The 16,390-nt window shown below is 47.0% G+C and overlaps 1 protein-coding gene across 3 annotated transcripts in view; it reads left to right on the top strand.

Annotated features, from left to right (window-relative positions):
• The window catches only part of RNF185 (ring finger protein 185), a 33,741-nt gene extending 17,819 nt beyond the window's left edge, over nt 1-15,922 (top strand). For 2 of the 3 annotated variants that reach the window (XM_068563863.1, XM_068563864.1), the window contains 7 exons: nt 2,160-2,382; nt 5,184-5,202; nt 6,912-7,024; nt 8,464-8,518; nt 9,735-9,866; nt 11,400-11,517; nt 13,500-15,922. In XM_068563863.1, coding sequence (XP_068419964.1) covers nt 2,207-2,382; nt 5,184-5,202; nt 6,912-7,024; nt 8,464-8,518; nt 9,735-9,866; nt 11,400-11,517; nt 13,500-13,597 — 711 coding nt within the window. In that variant the 5' untranslated portion in view covers nt 2,160-2,206 and the 3' untranslated portion in view covers nt 13,598-15,922. The remainder of the gene's footprint in view (nt 1-2,159; nt 2,383-5,183; nt 5,203-6,911; nt 7,025-8,463; nt 8,519-9,734; nt 9,867-11,399; nt 11,518-13,499) is intronic. The other variant, XM_068563865.1, reaches the window with a different exon arrangement.
• Nucleotides 15,923-16,390: the final 468 nt, after the last annotated feature.

The following is a 16,390-nucleotide window of genomic DNA, read 5'->3' as shown; positions in this document are numbered from 1 at the left end:
TCATACCCAATAAATCTAACAGTAATTCTTTAATATAAACTAATACCCAGGCTAAATCAATTTTTGTCATTCACCTCACACATGTCTTTTTCAGTTGAATTGTGTGAATCTGGTTCCAGTGAGATCCACATACTGCCAGTGGTTGGTATGTCTCAAGTCTCAATTTGTAACTCCACACCCCACCCATGCTGTTTATTTTTTGGAGAATTTTGATTATTTGTCCTGTAGAAAGTCCCACATTCTGGATTTGCTGATTGCATCTTCCTGGAGTTGTTTAACACATGGATCTATGCCCATATTTTCTGTAACCGGGTACTTTGCTTTAGAGACTTGATTAGAGCTATGTTTTAGGGTGAGGATGCTTTGTTGTTGGTGCTGTATGCTTCCAAATCATCATATCAGGGGACTGTCATTAAAATCCATCAGTGAACCTGACTTATGGTTGTCTTTCCACATCTATACACATAGTCCTTAATTTAAAAAAAAAAATTATTTTTTTTTAAAGAAACGTGTCGGGTGCTTGAGCTGGAATGACAAAGAAAGGCCATAATGTGGCCCTCACAAGCAGGCTCCACCCTGTGAAGAAGAGAGCAGATGTATATGGAGAGGATGAAGCACTAGATCATGGGGAAGGTCTTGGAACTGAGGCCAACAAGGCACAGTGCTGCTGGCAGCAAGCTGCTCTTCTGGGACACTATGTAAAGTGATGTAACTGAGTGAAAAAGTGGTGGTGAGCTGGCCTCCTCTCCCTGCTCACGTCACTGAGCTGCTGTCGTGGTGAGGGATGCTTGTGAATCTAGAGTTCTGAGTCTGTTGTGTAGAGAGGCTTCTGGGTCTAAAAGGACTGTGGCTTTTTGGTCCTTATCTCCTGGTACTTTGGAAGCTGAAATCAGGGTGGTCTTCTGGTGCTCCATTGGTGAGTCCCAGACCTGTGGCGGGGCTGCCTGCTTTGGAGAGAGCGGGTGAGATGACCTGGTGCAGCCTCAGAGCTGGAAGGGGGCACCTGGAGACCATGGAGTCCAGTGCCTCAGTTTACAGATGAGAAGACTGTGGCCAGAGAGGAGAGGGGAGGTTTCCAAGACCAGCTATCAAGCTGGAGGCTCAACTGCGACCAGCATCCAAGCCTCCGATTCTGACTGGTAGCCACCTAGCATTTCCCATTTGGAATCTCTGAGGTGGTGAGGGTGGCCAGATCAGGCTCTTGACAGATTCTTACTCTGCACCCAGAATTTCTGAGTATCCTTTGGTGGTGTTCTCATGCTCGTTCTTGTTCAACGCCTGGTGGGTTCTTTGACCTGGAGGTGGTAGTGAACAGGGGTCTGTTTCTCTCAGTATTTGGTGACCAGCTTGGTCTGTGGTGGTACAATGGGGGTTTAAATACAAACTGTGTCACGAGTCCCAGCCTCAGCTCCACGTTCATTAGTCAGCGGAGAGGTCTCGGGCTGCAGTTTCCTAAGGGATAAAAGCTCTTCCTTCATTATGTTTGTATTTATCTTTCACTTATGGTAGGTACTACTGGTTTTCTGTTTTCAGCAGTGATATAAGCCTCCTCTTAAATGTTGATAGATTTAGACAAAATCAGGTATGTAGTATTCTAAACGGGCAGAAGGGGAAATGCAAAAGATTGCAGTGTGGAAGACGTTGGACCAGATGACCTTTCTGATCCTTCCTAGCTTCCTGGGAAGCTTTCATGGTTACAGGGTTTTCTTTGTATTCTGGCGTGCACTGATCATGACTTTCTGGCCTGAGCAGACTCGGTCGCCAACATAGAGGCCGTCCAAAGTTAGAGGACACCCTGTGAACTTTCATTCTGATTGAGCATGTATTTATTTATCACCTGGGCGGTTATCCTGGGAGAATGGAAAGACAGTGAGACAGGGTCCTAGTTCCTGTGGAGAGCTGTTCCTTGGAGGCTGCTCTCTATTTGTGCGGTTCGTTATTTGTGTGGTCCATTCTGGGCCGTGTTCATGGGAAGTTTCTGAGTCATTTCTCTCTGGGCAGTGCCCCACGACTGTCATCCTCTGCAGCCTCTGGGAAGTCTACTCAGGGGTTCAGTCATAGTCTGAACTTCCAGACCTGAGAAAATATGGGGGTATTGGCATGGAGACTGAGGGGAGTGGCCTGCAGAAATGGGCAGTCATGGGCTCTCTGCCTTTCAGGATTTCCTTGGGGAGAATCTTCACTCAGAGCTTGCTGACAGCCAAGGATGGCAAGCAAAGGGCCCTCGGCCTCTGCATCTCCTGAGAACTCTAGTGCAGGGGGGCCCAACGGCAGCAGCAATGGCGCTGGTGAGAGCGGAGGGCAGGACAGCACCTTCGAGTGCAACATCTGCCTGGACACAGCCAAGGATGCCGTCATCAGCCTGTGTGGCCACCTCTTCTGGTCAGTACCCCTTCCACTGCCCCAGAGGACACATGGCATGTTTAGAAAGCTTGTGGCCCTGGACAGCTTTGGAGCAGGTTTTCTACCCATTTTGGGTCCTGATACACTCAGGCACAAAGGCAGGAGACCTGGGTTCTCATCCCAGCTCTGCTGCTGATAAGCTGAGTGAACTTGGGCAGATCCTGTCCCCACCTTGGGCTCCCTATCCCCATCTCTAAAGTGACAATACTCACCATTTAGTGAGCACTGCTCCATGCCACTTGCTGCACTGAGCCAAGAGACAGTTACAGCATGATGGTTCTGAGCAAGGACTGTGGCTCCAGACTGCCTTGCTCTGAATCCTGACTCTGCCACTTCCCTCCTGGATAACCTTGGGCAAGGTGCTTCCACACGCAGTGCTTCATTTTGTAGGGTTGTTTGGGAGCATTAAATGACTCAGGATATGTAAAAGACTTAGAAGAGCATGTAGCACATAGTAAATGTTACATGAGCTATGATCCTAATATTTCTTACCATATTTTATATATATCAAAATGAAGTGGCAGAGTCAGTGTCCATTCCAGCCTTGATGGTTACAGAAGCCCCTTCTGGCTCTGAAAACCTGGGTGAATGTTGAGATTTTTTTTTTTTCCCTCTTGATTTTGAGTTGGACCTTGAAGGGCAAATTGGGGTAACTAGAGGGATGAGAATGCCAGCTAGGTGAGGTGAAGAGTGTGTGCCACCCCAAGGCAGGCAATTTCTAGGGACAGGCAAATGTGCTGCTGGGTTTGTCTGAGATCTGAAGCTGCTGTATCCCTCTAACAGCACTCCGGATGGGTATTATGGGCTGGGGAGTATTAGGAAACAAGATTGTTAAAGGAGGATTGGGCCAGATTATCAAACCCAGATTTAACTGAGTAGAACATGGAGCTATTGAATGTTTTTGAGCAGGGAAGCGGTATGAAGAAAGGGTCATTTAAATAATATCTCAGGGAGTTTAAATTGGCAACAGTGAAAAAGATAAATTTATTGGTGAATGAGTAGAATGGGGCAGAGATTTTTTTTTTTTCTGGAGGCTCTTGCCCTAATTATCAAGTTTTATGCAAAAACTGTTGTCATCAGGACTTCCCTGGTGGTCCAGTGGTTAAGACTCTGTGCTTCCATTGTAGGGGGCGCGGGTTTGATCCCTGGTCGGCGAAGTTCACGTGCCGCGAGGTGCAGCCAAAAATAAAAAATAAAAATAAACAAAAACTGTTGTCATCAGCCCTCTCCTAGAAATTGGAAATACTCTAGTTTTGTGATTGAGGTATCATAAAACCAGGATTTGAAAGAATGAAGAATTCAGTCAGGGTACCATTGGAAAGAACACAGGTTCTAAAATGAAAGAGATGCTTCCAATCTGAGTGGTTTGTCCCTAAGCAAATCTACTCTCCTCTCTGTACCCCAGTTTCCTTATCTGTGAAACAGAGATAATTGCACTCGCTCAAAGGTTAGTGTGATGACCATTCCATGACATTGACAAATGAAAAGCTATATTTAGCCACAGCTCAGCACAGCACACAGTCGTTGTTTAATGAATGGGAGTAACTGTCATCATTGTTATAATCCGGAACTTTTCCTGGAGGAAAAGCACCCCCACTTCTCCCCCATAGCCTTTGAGGGAAGTTGCCACTGGAGAGCTGCCGTGATTTGGAGTGACCTCTGCTCAGTTTAGAATGGAGTTGCAAGGTTAATGTTGGCGTCAGGTGTCTGTTATGTCCAAGGAGATTGTGTGTCTGGATTGTGAGGCTAAACTGTGGTTCGGTAATTGGGAAAGGAATTACCCTCTGCGTCCAAATTTTACTCAGGTAGAGAAGATACATTATGTGAGCGTCACAAGCCATGTCTACATTTTCCACTGTCCTGGCATTTGGTAAGCGTGCAGTAGATATTTGTTAGTTGAATGAATGAATGTAGAGAGAAAGAAAAAATTTAAATCTGGAGTTAGAGTAACTTTTCCTTCAATTCTGTAAATGTCAATTTTTGCACCCAGTGCTGGGTGATAGAGGGACAGTAAAATGGAAGTCAGACGACTTCTGTTTTAGTCCTGGTGCTGCAGGCAAGTCATTTGATGTTTCTGAGTTTGGTTTCCTCATTTGTAAAATGAGAAATTGGGCAGCAGTCTCTGTAGTGTAAGTCACTAAGCTGGAGGTAGCCCTTTCTGCCAAGCAGCATCCCCATCTTCCCGTTACCTAAAGATGTTTTTACAGTAGACTTGAACTTTTAAGCTGCTTCCTGCCAGCAGAGCTCTCAGGGCTGAGGACAGCCTGAAGATTTTGTAAAACTAGATCTAGATCCACACCTTCCCTGTGAGCCTGAGGAGGCTGTGAACCCACTGAAGTTGAGTCTAAAATAGTGCGTGTGTGCATGTGCATGTGTGCATGAGAATGCCCCTGTGAATTTCTCTGCACAGAGGATCCTTAACTTTTATTGGATTCCTTCAGAGGCCATAACCCCTCAAAGGTCAAGTTGTAGAGAAGCTGGGTCTGGGATGGTCTGGGACCACCTGGGGGTCTTCACAAGTAGTGGGATCCCAGAGGTGGAGACTGGTGTCTTGTCTCCATTGCTTCATTTTTCCTGTGATTTTAGCTCAGTCTTTTCTAATTTCTGATACCAGTGATCCCCACAGACCCTCAGTGGGGTTGCAGTGCTCCACAGTTCAATCCTGTTTTCCCATTTTTCTCCTCCTACCTTACCCAGTGTTTCTGTTAATGAAATAATTTTTCTTCCTTTCCCCCTTTCTCTTTCTCCTTGATGACTGGTTGCTTTGGGGACTCTGGCAGTTGGCCGTGTTTACATCAGGTAAGATGCATTTCATTTTACTTTGTCTTTCATCAGCTGTGGTTGCACAAGACACCCCTAGTCTCAGGAGACTACTGTCAGAAGCTGCAATCTTCCCTGCTTGTGGACTCATTTGCTTGCTTTCCCCCCAACCCTCTTTATACACCTGCCCACTGATAGGCAGTTGATGAAACAAGAGGTCAGTGTTGTACCCAGGAGGGATGCTCCTGACTCTGCTGTCGATGGCCTTTATGGCCTTGGCAAGCTACACCTCTCTGGGTCTCACTTCCTCATTTGTAAATTGGGTTGGATGTGATCGTATGTTAGGTTTTTATTGTTGAGATTGTGCCTCTATAAAAAGCACCTCCCATCATATCAACAATCCCCCCTACCCTTAAAGGTCTTGAAAATGTTAGGAAGGGGGAAACTTTTTTGGTCTCAACGGAGAGCTTTTATGAGAGGGAAAAAGTCTGTTTTTCCAGCTTCTGATTATTATGAAAACTAGTTAGTAAGTTTTCTCCAAGACCTAGGCGCCTGCTTGGTGGGACAGAGCTGAGTCTGGCACTGACAATTGGCTGTTAATAATCGCTGCCAGCTGTCTCCATGGTTGTTGTCAGTGGAGCCCCACACTTGTAGGTGGCTTGGAAATGTGGAGGGGAGGACAAAAGTTCCAGGCTGCTAGAGCCTCAGAATATTGATGGGAGAAAGAAGCAGAGAAAGGGAGAGGGGTTTCCACTACATTTCAGGGCGGTGCATTCTGACCCCAGTGGAACCTCTAGAACGTGTCTGTTGTAAATCTGTAAAGAGCACATAATACTTAAGTTTTCAAGCTTTTGACAGTAAGATAAAGGAAACAGGATATAAAAATCATTAAATGCTGCCTTCTCCTTGGCCCTAAAGTCCTAGATTCACATTTATATGATAAACTACATATCACTGGGTCTAAAGATATAAGTTATGCTCTAAGATAAATGTTGAGTGTGTGTGTGTGTATAAAATATTTATTTAATGTCTACAAGGACACTAAGGTAATATGTTTTTATCATTTTAATTTTGTTTTTAAGAAAGTTAAACAAAATGATTTTAATACAACCAGTGAAAGGGCCTGAAAAACCCAAAACAGGACTGTTGTTTTTAATTTTGAAAGAAATAGTTGAATGCAAAAATCATTGAAAGTACATAAAAAACACTAAGCAAATATAGATAATAAGAAAAATCTATCCTTTAGCACATAGTAAATCACCAGAAAATGGTCAGCTTATTTCCAGATGGCTGATGTCTAAGACACATAGTTGTTGAGGAAATGCTGTAAAAATGAGAAACACAGAAAAATCTGACTGCTAGGGTCATACAATTGATCCGTCAGGGAAGATGGAGATTTAAAGTTTGTTCTACCTGCAGCCTGACCTGTGACTGGATCTGTCAGACCTCTTGACACAGCTCCAGGCCTGCAGTTCCTTCCTGGTGTATTGCTGGCAAGCCCCTGAGAGAACGAAGCATTAAGAAGCCTGTTTAATTATGACAGCATCTAAAGGCAATTTTGATTTCACCACTAGTAAATATTTATTGAGTGCCAGGAGCAAGAATCAGAGTTGGGTTCCTTGAGGTGTTCCCTGCTGGTGCTGGTGTTTGCAGTTTGAGGGCACTGGTCCCTGTAGTTCTCCTACTGGCTCTGACTGACCACCCTGGTGGGCTTGTGCCATTCACGTGGTTTTCTCTCCTGCTTGCAGTGGTTGGAGACGAGACCTAACAGACAGGTGTGTCCAGTTTGCAAAGCTGGCATCAGCCGCGACAAGGTGATCCCCCTCTATGGCAGGGGCAGCACTGGGCAGCAGGACCCCAGGTGAGGCTATGGGGCCCCTCTCACACACACTCCTCCCCTTGGACACGAATTCACTTCTATTCAGCACCTCCTCACCCCACCATTTAGTTAGTACTTACAGACCCTCCGTTTCAAGGCACTTGGCATCCAGATGGGAGTCAGCCAGGAGGGGAGGGGAACCAGGTTGCCATTTGCGGGGCTGTGATACAGATGTGCTGTGAGCATCTGCCAATGGGCAGGCACTATGCTAGGCAGCGCACAAGACACCACCATTGCAAGTATGCAGAGTGCTGTGAAGGAGCCTGGGAAGCAGGGTGTCCAGCAGGAGAGTCTGCAGGGTGGGAGGTGGGAGGGGGGTGCTGTAGCAGTGATGTCTAAAGTCTGGGGGGAGGAAATGGGTGTCTGGGAGGCTTTGTGGAGTTTGAGATTTCTGGAAATGGACGCGTGGGTGAGTCTGGCATTCTGTTGAGAGCCTTCATGGTGTGGTGCTCGAGTGTGCACATACACACCCACGCACACTTTTCCCAAACTCCCGACAGTGTCTCTTACCTTCTTCCACCCCACTCCAGCATACCGGGTACCCAGACATATTGGACTTCTCTTAAAGGGACTTATTTATGCTTTCACCTTCATGAGCCTTTGTTTTTGTTGTCCATTTGCCTCTTCTGCCCTTTCCAGTCCTGCTCAACCCCCTTCTCCTCCTCTAACTTCTGCGTCTTTTATGAGCAGCCCTAAAGTTACCTCCTCCTTAAAGTGGCCTTTCTTCCCCACATTAGTTGCTTTCACCCATGCCCCCACTCCATTTAATTGACACCTCTTTTAAAGAAGTCCCTTCCACACTATAGTGTGATTGGTTGTAGCCCCCTTTAAACCACTAGCACCTCAAGAGTAGGATCTATCTTCAGTCTTGGTAGCATCCTGCCTAGTGCCTGATGGATAACAAGCCCTCAGTCCAGTATTTGTGGGATGAGTGATGGAAGGGGCTAGGACCCAGAGGTCCTAGAGAGAAAGAACAGTGTAAAGTACTTGCTCAAGAGTAGTGGGAGGTAAAGCTGAAGGTAATGGGGCAGAGCAGAGAGACCCTGAATCTCAGCCCTCTCTGCTGACAGGCCATCTTCTGTTTGAATTTGGATTTGGGGTTTTAGACATCCGTGACCCAGGTCCAGGAAGGTGCCTGGCTGACAGTTGTAACCAATCTGGGTATGGCTCTCTGTGAGAGGAATAAGCTGAGTGCAGTCTGATGAGCATCTTGTAACAAACGGATTTTCTCCCTAGTTTTCTACACACTAGGGAAAAGCAATTGCATGTAGAACAGAGTTAGTATTTGGTTTAATTAGGCGTAAGTTCATGTGCTGGGCACGAAAGGGGGCCATGGCCCTGACCCTATTGGTGAAGAGCTCCCCCACGGAACAGGTCAAAGCATTTCGTAATAGACTTATTTTACACCGTTTCTGTTTCAGAGAGAAGACTCCTCCCCGTCCTCAAGGACAGAGGCCAGAACCGGAGAACAGAGGGGTGAGGAAAATACTAGGAGAAGGCTTCTAGAAATGAGCCCATGGCTTTAGAAGTTTCCCTCTTGGCCCTACATTTTTTCTCCTTGATTATAAAAGTAAAGGAAAATTTGCAAAATACAGAAAGGAAAAGAGGGGAGAAAATAACTTATAATCACACCATCCAGAGATAACCAATGGAAACACATTGGTCTATTTTCTTTTCTATTTTTCTATGATTATCTATACACACAAATTTTATAGATCTATTTGTGTGTGTGTGTTTTATAGATAGATGTGTGTGTATACATATTTTTTTTTAAATTAATTTATTTACTTATTTTTGGCTGTGTTGGGTCTTTGCTGCTGCGCACGGGCTTTCTCTAGTGGCGAGCGGGGGCTATGCTTTGTTGCAGTGCGCGGGCTTCTCATTGCAGTGGTTTCTCTTTGTTGCGGAGCACGGGCCCTAGAGCGCACGGGCTTCAGTAGTTGTGGCACATGGGCTCAGTAGTTGTGGCTCGCGGGCTCTAGAGCACAGGCTCAGTGGTTGTGGCGCACGGGCTTAGTTGCTCTGCGGCATGTGGGATCTTCCCGGACCAGGGCTCGAACCCGTGTCCCCTGCATTGGCAGGCGGATTCTTAACCACTGCGCCACCAGGGAAGTCCTACATATATTTTTATTTTTATTTTTACAATATTTGGCTCCTGTTTTGTAACTCTCTTTTAAAATTTTATTCTATATTTAGTGCCCTCTGTGTGCTGGGCCTCATTCTAGGCACTGGTAATGTATCAGTGAACATAGTAAAGATCCCTGCCCTTACGGAGTCCACAGGCAGACCTTGGAGATGCTTCAGGTTTAGTTCCAGACCACCACAATAAAGCGAATATCACAGTAAAGCAAGTCACACAATTTTTTTGGTTTCTGAGTGCATATAAAAGTTATGTTTACACTATAGTCTATTAAATTAGCAATAAATAGCATTATGTCGAAAAAAAAGTGCATACTTTAATTAAAAAATACTTTATTGAGGACTTCCCTAGTGGTCCAGTGGATAAGACTGTGTACTTCCCAGGCTCTGGTTCCCAGTGGAACATTAGCTCCTAACCCAGGAATCTGAGGCCCCAGGAAGCCAGAGGCCCTGACTGTGAAGACTGCACATCAGATGTGCATGCCAGTGCACATCTCTGGCGTTTACAAGCACCCACAGCCACCGGTGATGTTTTTTGCCTACTCTGCCCCAGGAACATAAACCTACCAAATGTGAGGACTTGTGGGATTGTACAGGTGTTGCTGGAAGGGAGGCCGGAGGGCCAGTCCTCGGATTTGCACTGAATGAAGTGGTGGTTCCTGATGAAACAGTTGCACCTTCCTGGGTAAGGCAGCCTTGATCCCAGGAGCCCTCAGACTCAACCAGGCTGGCTCTTAGTTGGAGGCTTTTCTGCACTGAGGAGATGGAAACCAGTTTTCCTTCCCTGTAGGTCTGCCCTCTTAATAAATCTGCTGTTAGGCTTTAAAGGTAGTGCTGCCCAGCAAGAAGTTTGGAGCTGGGTGCCAGGCTATGCTCAGTAGGGATAGGGAGCAGCCACTTGCATGACTTGCAAAAGACTCACAAATGAAGGCCTATCAGCTCTTTGTGGAGAGCAGTTAGCCCAATAATTTTTCTTTTCTGTAATTATTTTTTAATCATTTGTTCTAAAGATCTACCCAGGGATGCAGAGGAGAAGAGGAATTTTTTTAAGATGTGCACAATAATTAAGAGCATGGGTTTTCAGACCATACTGATCTAGTTCCAGATCTAAACTCTACCCCTTACCAGCTGTGTGACCTTGGTCAAGTTATTTCACCTCTCTGAGCCTTGGTTTGGTCATCTGTAAATGTGGGTGATCCTAATGTAAGAATTAAATGCAATTTGAGTGTACTAGTGCTTAGCACAGTGCCCAGCACAGAGTTGGCACTTAGAAAATAGGAGTTAACCTATTTACAATATTATGGTTCCTTCCGAATCTTTTCATGTGAAAGATGATGCAGTGTAGAACATATTGGGCTGGCCAAAAAGTTCGTTTCCACCATCTTATGGAAAAATCTGAACGAACTTTTTGGCGAACCCAACATTATAGGGAAAAAAAGCTGAGGATGATACCATACTGCTGACAGTGGTCATTGGAGGGAGGGGTTATGAAGTGGAGGGTGAACAAGGAGACCTGATTTTCTGTGTTATTTATTCCTGTAATGTGTTAATTTCTCATAGCAAGCATATATTACTTTTGTAATCAGGAAAAAAAGTGTTTTGAATTTTTAAAATTCTCTGTAACAATATTAAAAGAAAAATCTGAGGGAAAATACTTATCCATATATTTTCCACCTACATACATATTGTCACATACTTGTGACCATGGTGTTCAAACAATTTTGTCTGAAAGCTTGGTCATAAGAGTTTTTCTGTGTTGCTTCATAGTCAGCGTAATGTATCGAAATTTTGATCATGACCTCCATTGTTGGCCAATTAGAGTTCCACTTTTTTTGCTCTTATAGATAATGTGTAGCTTGTTCTATGTTCCCTTGTAATTGGGTATAGGAGTTGTTGACACTTTGGCTGTTATAAAGCATGTAGAAAGTTTTATTGGCTAGTGTGGGACTCTGGGAAGGAACCTGGAGCTCTGAGAACGCTTACTTGCATCAGCAGAGAATTTTACTTTGGGTCAGAGCCAGTCCTTTCTGGCATTCATAGCTCCTTAGCTGGGACCCCTGGATGGCCAGGAGGGCGGAGGAGCCACCAGAGTTCCTCTGCCTTGAGATCTAGATGGGAGGAAAAGAGGGTGGGGAAGAAAGGCGGGTGCCACACGTAAGGTGCCGTGTGACAGGTGAGGAAAAACCTGCCTGTTCTGAATTGCATTTCTTCTACACAGGGATTTCAAGGGTTTGGATTTGGAGATGGTGGCTTCCAGATGTCTTTTGGAATTGGGGCATTTCCCTTTGGCATATTTGCCACAGCATTTAACATAAACGATGGGCGGCCTCCTCCAGGTAAGACCCTATTCTCTTAGTGATTCTGCTTGAAGACTCCTAGGAATTCAGCAATATGTAGGATAATCAGCCTTTTCAAAATGTGCTAAACTCTTTTCTGATTACTGGTAGTCATGGTAATGATATTGCACACTTACCAAGTATTAGGCACAGGCACGTTCAGAGTGCTTTCCATTATAAACCTGGGATCCCCACGATGAGCCTGTGGGACAGATGTGCAATTAACTCCATTTTACAATTCAGAAAATGCTCAGTAATGTTTTCCAAGATATAACCCATGCCCATAAAATGAAAAAGTATATACTCTACCCAGCTGAGTAAAAGCCTAGTCCTGGGCATATACCCACGACTTTGACCATTGGGGGTGGGGAGGGGCCAGGCGACCGCAAGGAGTCTGGGCCTCCCTATTCTCTGGCATCTCTGGCCAGCTTCCCTCAGGACACACGTCGGGCTGGTCCTAAGCCTCAGCCCTTTGGGAACCATGCCTAGGTCTGCCACCTGCTTCTACCTTTCTCCCTCCAGCCAGCTTGAGAGTGCTGGCTGCAGTCGGTGTAGGGCAGGGCAGCGAGGTAGGTGCCCTGGGCTCTATTGCAATCTGACGCCCAGGGCCAGATCCTGACCATGGAGCTGCAGAGCTGCCGAGGGCGGTTGAGCTCTGCTTGCACTCAATGGGGCTTCGTGTGCTGGGCACAGTGTGAGGTACAGAAGGGACCAGTGCGTGGCTCCTGGCCAGGAGCTTAGGCTCGAGGGACAGTAACCTCTCCTGAGCCATCCATTTGTCCCCTGCCCCCCCGACCCGGGTGCTTGGCACATAGCAGACAATCGGTAAGTCTTTGTTGACTGCCGGCCTGCTTGATTCCATCAGCGTGCCTAACTGGGGCATAATATAGCACCAAGCGATCTTGGGACTGCCCTTCCTTACCTCATCTACCTCAAAAGTTTCTCCTCTGTTCACATGCTGTTTTATCAGAGGAAAGAGACCCCAAAGGGCCAGGTGTGCTCTGCTCTGAAGAAGGGATAGGGCCCCGTGGAAGGAGCATGCACCTGCCTGCTAGTTTATTTCCATCCATCCTGGTCCAGGGCTCACCTGGGTTCCCCAGGTAAAGAGAGTTCACAGCCAGGCTGTGAACTCTCTTTATCCCCTTGCCACAGTCACAGTTTTCCCTTGTTGTGTGTGTTTGGTACAGTTTGCCCATCTGGGATGTAGTTTCTCTTAACTCTCCTTGCCCCACAGTCAGGACAAGGAGCTCTACGGAGTAGCTTTTCTCAAAGCAGAGAGGAGTGGAGACCCAGGTTCTCAGGCCACTTCTGCCCCTAGTTTGCTATGGATTGAGGGAGACAGGTCGTTTTGCCTGTCTGGGCTCTAGTTCTCATGTCTGGAAAAGGAAGGCACCTCACGCGGGGCTCCCTGAGACCCCTCCTGACTCATCAGTGCCAGAATCTAGAGACTCCATGACTCGAGAGGCAGTGTGTGGAGAGGCTGAGAGCACAGCTGTGGGCTCTCCACCAGCTCATGGACCGTGAGATCTTGGGCAGGTCACCTCATACCTGTGCTTCAGTTTCTTCTTACACAGAATGGGATAATAATGCCCAACAGGCAATAATGTGTATACACAACAGCACACACAAGATGCTTAACAAATAGTAGCTTTTATTTTTCCCTCCAAGACTTTCCTGGTTTATTTGCACCTGGAGACAAAACCCTCTTAGGACGAACTGGAGACTTTGTCCTCATTGTTATATGATTCCACATGTTTTTATAATTTGAATTTTGTTTTGCCTAATATTATTTGGGGTTTGGAAATATTTTTAGTGTGCAGGATTCTGTTGTAAAGAGATGAAGGTTGATGCTCTCGACTTCCAGTGGGCAGTGTGTGCAGCTGCAGCATTCTCACAGCCTCCCTCCTCCCTCCTGACTCTAGTGGGCAGTGTGTGCAGCTGCAGCATTCTCACAGCCTCCCTCCTCCCTCCTGTCCCTCCAGCTGTCCCCGGAACGCCCCAGTACGTGGACGAGCAGTTCCTGTCACGCCTGTTCCTGTTTGTGGCCCTGGTGATCATGTTCTGGCTATTGATTGCCTAATGCTGGGCTCCCGGCCTACATCCATGCAGGGCCTCTGGACCGGTGACATGCCACCCCCACTCTTGATGTTTGGCTTCCTGGCTAATCCTGACCTCTGGAATCAGTGGGGTCGGTGACACATCAAGGAGTTTTGCTTCTCCATCAGAGCTTTGGGACTCAAGACCAGTTGTTGAGGACCCTGGAGTGTGGCCACTGCTGTAAACACCTCAGGCCTTGGCATTGAGTCATCTCTCATGGGTTACACCGTGAAATCCTGTTCCACCCAGCTCAGCAGGTCCTGACTCTGCACAGGGAAGAGGCAGGAGAAGAGGAATTGTCAGTAAAATTTCACCTGAATTTAATATTATAAAAACAAAGGGATGAACCAAATATGGAAACTTTTTTTCATCTCTTTAAATATCCCTTGGTAAGTGGCCTCTGAAGTCAGTGGGACTCCTCATACAGAGAGGTTCCCCTTCCAGATCGCAGTGCTATTCTGTCCTATTTCCTCTTCAGCAGAGATGCAAGAAATTGCTGTCCTATTAAGATCATAATTGCAGCAGCTGTAGCTGGAGTCGATTCATGAATTCACCAGGGACCCAAAGATCTATTGCCTCTGGGCTGTGCTCAGTGTCTTTGGCTCCAGAGTGGCTTGAATGACCTCCTGGTTTCCTGGCGTAGATTATCCCCAGAGACGTGTGGTTTCCCATCAGTTTTCCCCCAAAACTATGCAAATCTGCCTCCCTGCCAGAGGGCACCCAGCCTAGATTACTGTTGAAGCCAGGACGGACTGCTGTTAGGAAAGACCTGCAGTCGGGGCTCAGGTGGGATTCGGAGCTCAGATGCAGGAACGACTGAACAAGCAGCCTTGTCCCTAAGGCCGCAGAAGCTCCAGGTGCATCCTTTCCCAGACCCCACAAAGGAAACTGGGAACCTTGTTGAGTCATCCCAGCTGCATGTTGAAGACCACCCTCCTCAGAAGCCAAATTGTCCTTAAAGAAGAGGCAGGGAAAGGGGAGACCCAGCATGTGACTCTGATTTTGGTATGGTTTGAAGACCTCGTGTGTGTGTGCTAAAACCAGGGAAGCACTCTACTCCAGAGCAGGCAACCCCTGGTGGTTTGTAAAGCCGGGCGCAGAGCCCAGGGAGCCTCAGCACAAAGATAGGATGTGGTCTGCCTGTGGAAGTCTTCCCCTGGAAACTTGCAGGGAAGTCATTCTTCCCAAGCCCTTGATTTGTTTTTCAACTTCACAAGCTTCTTCATCCGAATTTGACTGAGGGAGTGTGTTGCCAGCAGGAGAACAGTTTACCTGGTGGAATGGTTCTCGCTCTGCCAGTCTGGCATCTTCCTAGAAATCCAGGCTCTTCCAGGAGACCCTTAGGGTAGGGGGAGATGGACTTACTCTGAGGGCCTGTCTGTCACTTCACCAGTCCACACTTCTCCTGAGTTTACCCCCAGCAATAGCCAACAAGTGGTTGAAAGCCCCACCTAGTGTTTGTTCCAGATATGGCTCTGCATAGCATGTGGAAACCAAGACCTTGAGGAAGATGAGGGAAGCCCTTCTCCTCTCTCCACTACACCCCCCCACTTCCCCTCGTACCTTTCAGTGCCAGAGTTCAGTGTTTAAACAGACAAAATGTAAGTATTGAATAGGTGGTTCATGTACCGAATCCATTTGGTAGGAATAAGCCACCCGCTTTACGGTGTGCCTGATGGATTTTAAAGATTCTCTGGGCACCCACTCAAGAGTGCTCATTTTATCACCTTCTGGAAATCCCAGGTCTGACGGGCCCTGGTTTCTCAGTGCAATGTTCCCACCTAGCGATGGGAGAGGGGACTTCAGTCAGATGGACCGAACAGAAATGGGTTTCCAGAAGAAAGGTTAAAAAAAGAAGGGTTGTAGGTAGGAAGACAAATAACTTTGACCCTTTAACGAAGGGGAGTGAGCCCAGGAGAGCTCCACCAGCAAAGGCATCCCAGGAACCTGTTAGCAAAGCTAGCTTGGCCATGTGCCCTTTGATTTTGAACCTTGCAGGTCCCCACTCATGCTCTGCCAGGAGCTGGGGCAGGAGAGCCAACTTGGGACTGCTGGCCCAGCCCCGACAGGGAGGCCTCTTCCCAATGCCCCCGCAGGCTCACCACCTCACCCCTCTGCCGAGGCATTTTTCCTTTCTTTGTGTGTGTTTTCTATGTTCTTGGCCCCCAACCCCTCCTGCCACCTTTGTGGATTAGGACCAGGTCCCAACCACAGTCAGAAAATGGTACCGTGTACACCTTGACCAGTCACTAATTTTCACTGTTGTAAAAGTGATTTGATTTAGAATTAAACAAATGGTTTTACATAACTGTGAGCTGTGGACTTACTGTGTCAGGGGAGTGGGGGGGAATGGGTTGAGGACTGGTCTGGCCTCTGGGAAGATTGAGGATGAAAGTCTTCAAACACCCATGGTTAATTAGAAATGAGAAGCATAGGCTGGAGGCCTGGCTTCATACACAGCCCCACCCAAGGTGTGACCTGTCTGACAGGCAGACCCAGTCCTCATAAGTGTATGGAATTCTGAAGGTTGTGGGCTGCCACCCTGGAGCTTAGCTTGTGGCCAAAAAGAGCCTTGAGGACAATCAGGTTGTTCCGTGTCAGCATCTCTCCCCATGTTCTTTGACAAGGCAAGCTGGCCTCCAGCCAAGCCCTCTACCTGGAACAGGGGGTGTGCTGCTCTAAGGTTCTGTGAGGTTCTCAGCAGAATGTGAGATGGAAGATGGTGATATTACAAACCTGGCCCAGCCTCGGGCTCCCCAGCACATCAGAGCTACAG

The sequence above is a fragment of the Eschrichtius robustus genome, chromosome 14, assembly GCF_028021215.1.
Source record: "Eschrichtius robustus isolate mEscRob2 chromosome 14, mEscRob2.pri, whole genome shotgun sequence".
Lineage (NCBI taxonomy): Eukaryota > Metazoa > Chordata > Mammalia > Artiodactyla > Eschrichtiidae > Eschrichtius > Eschrichtius robustus.
This window is presented reverse-complemented; position numbering and strand designations above follow the sequence as displayed.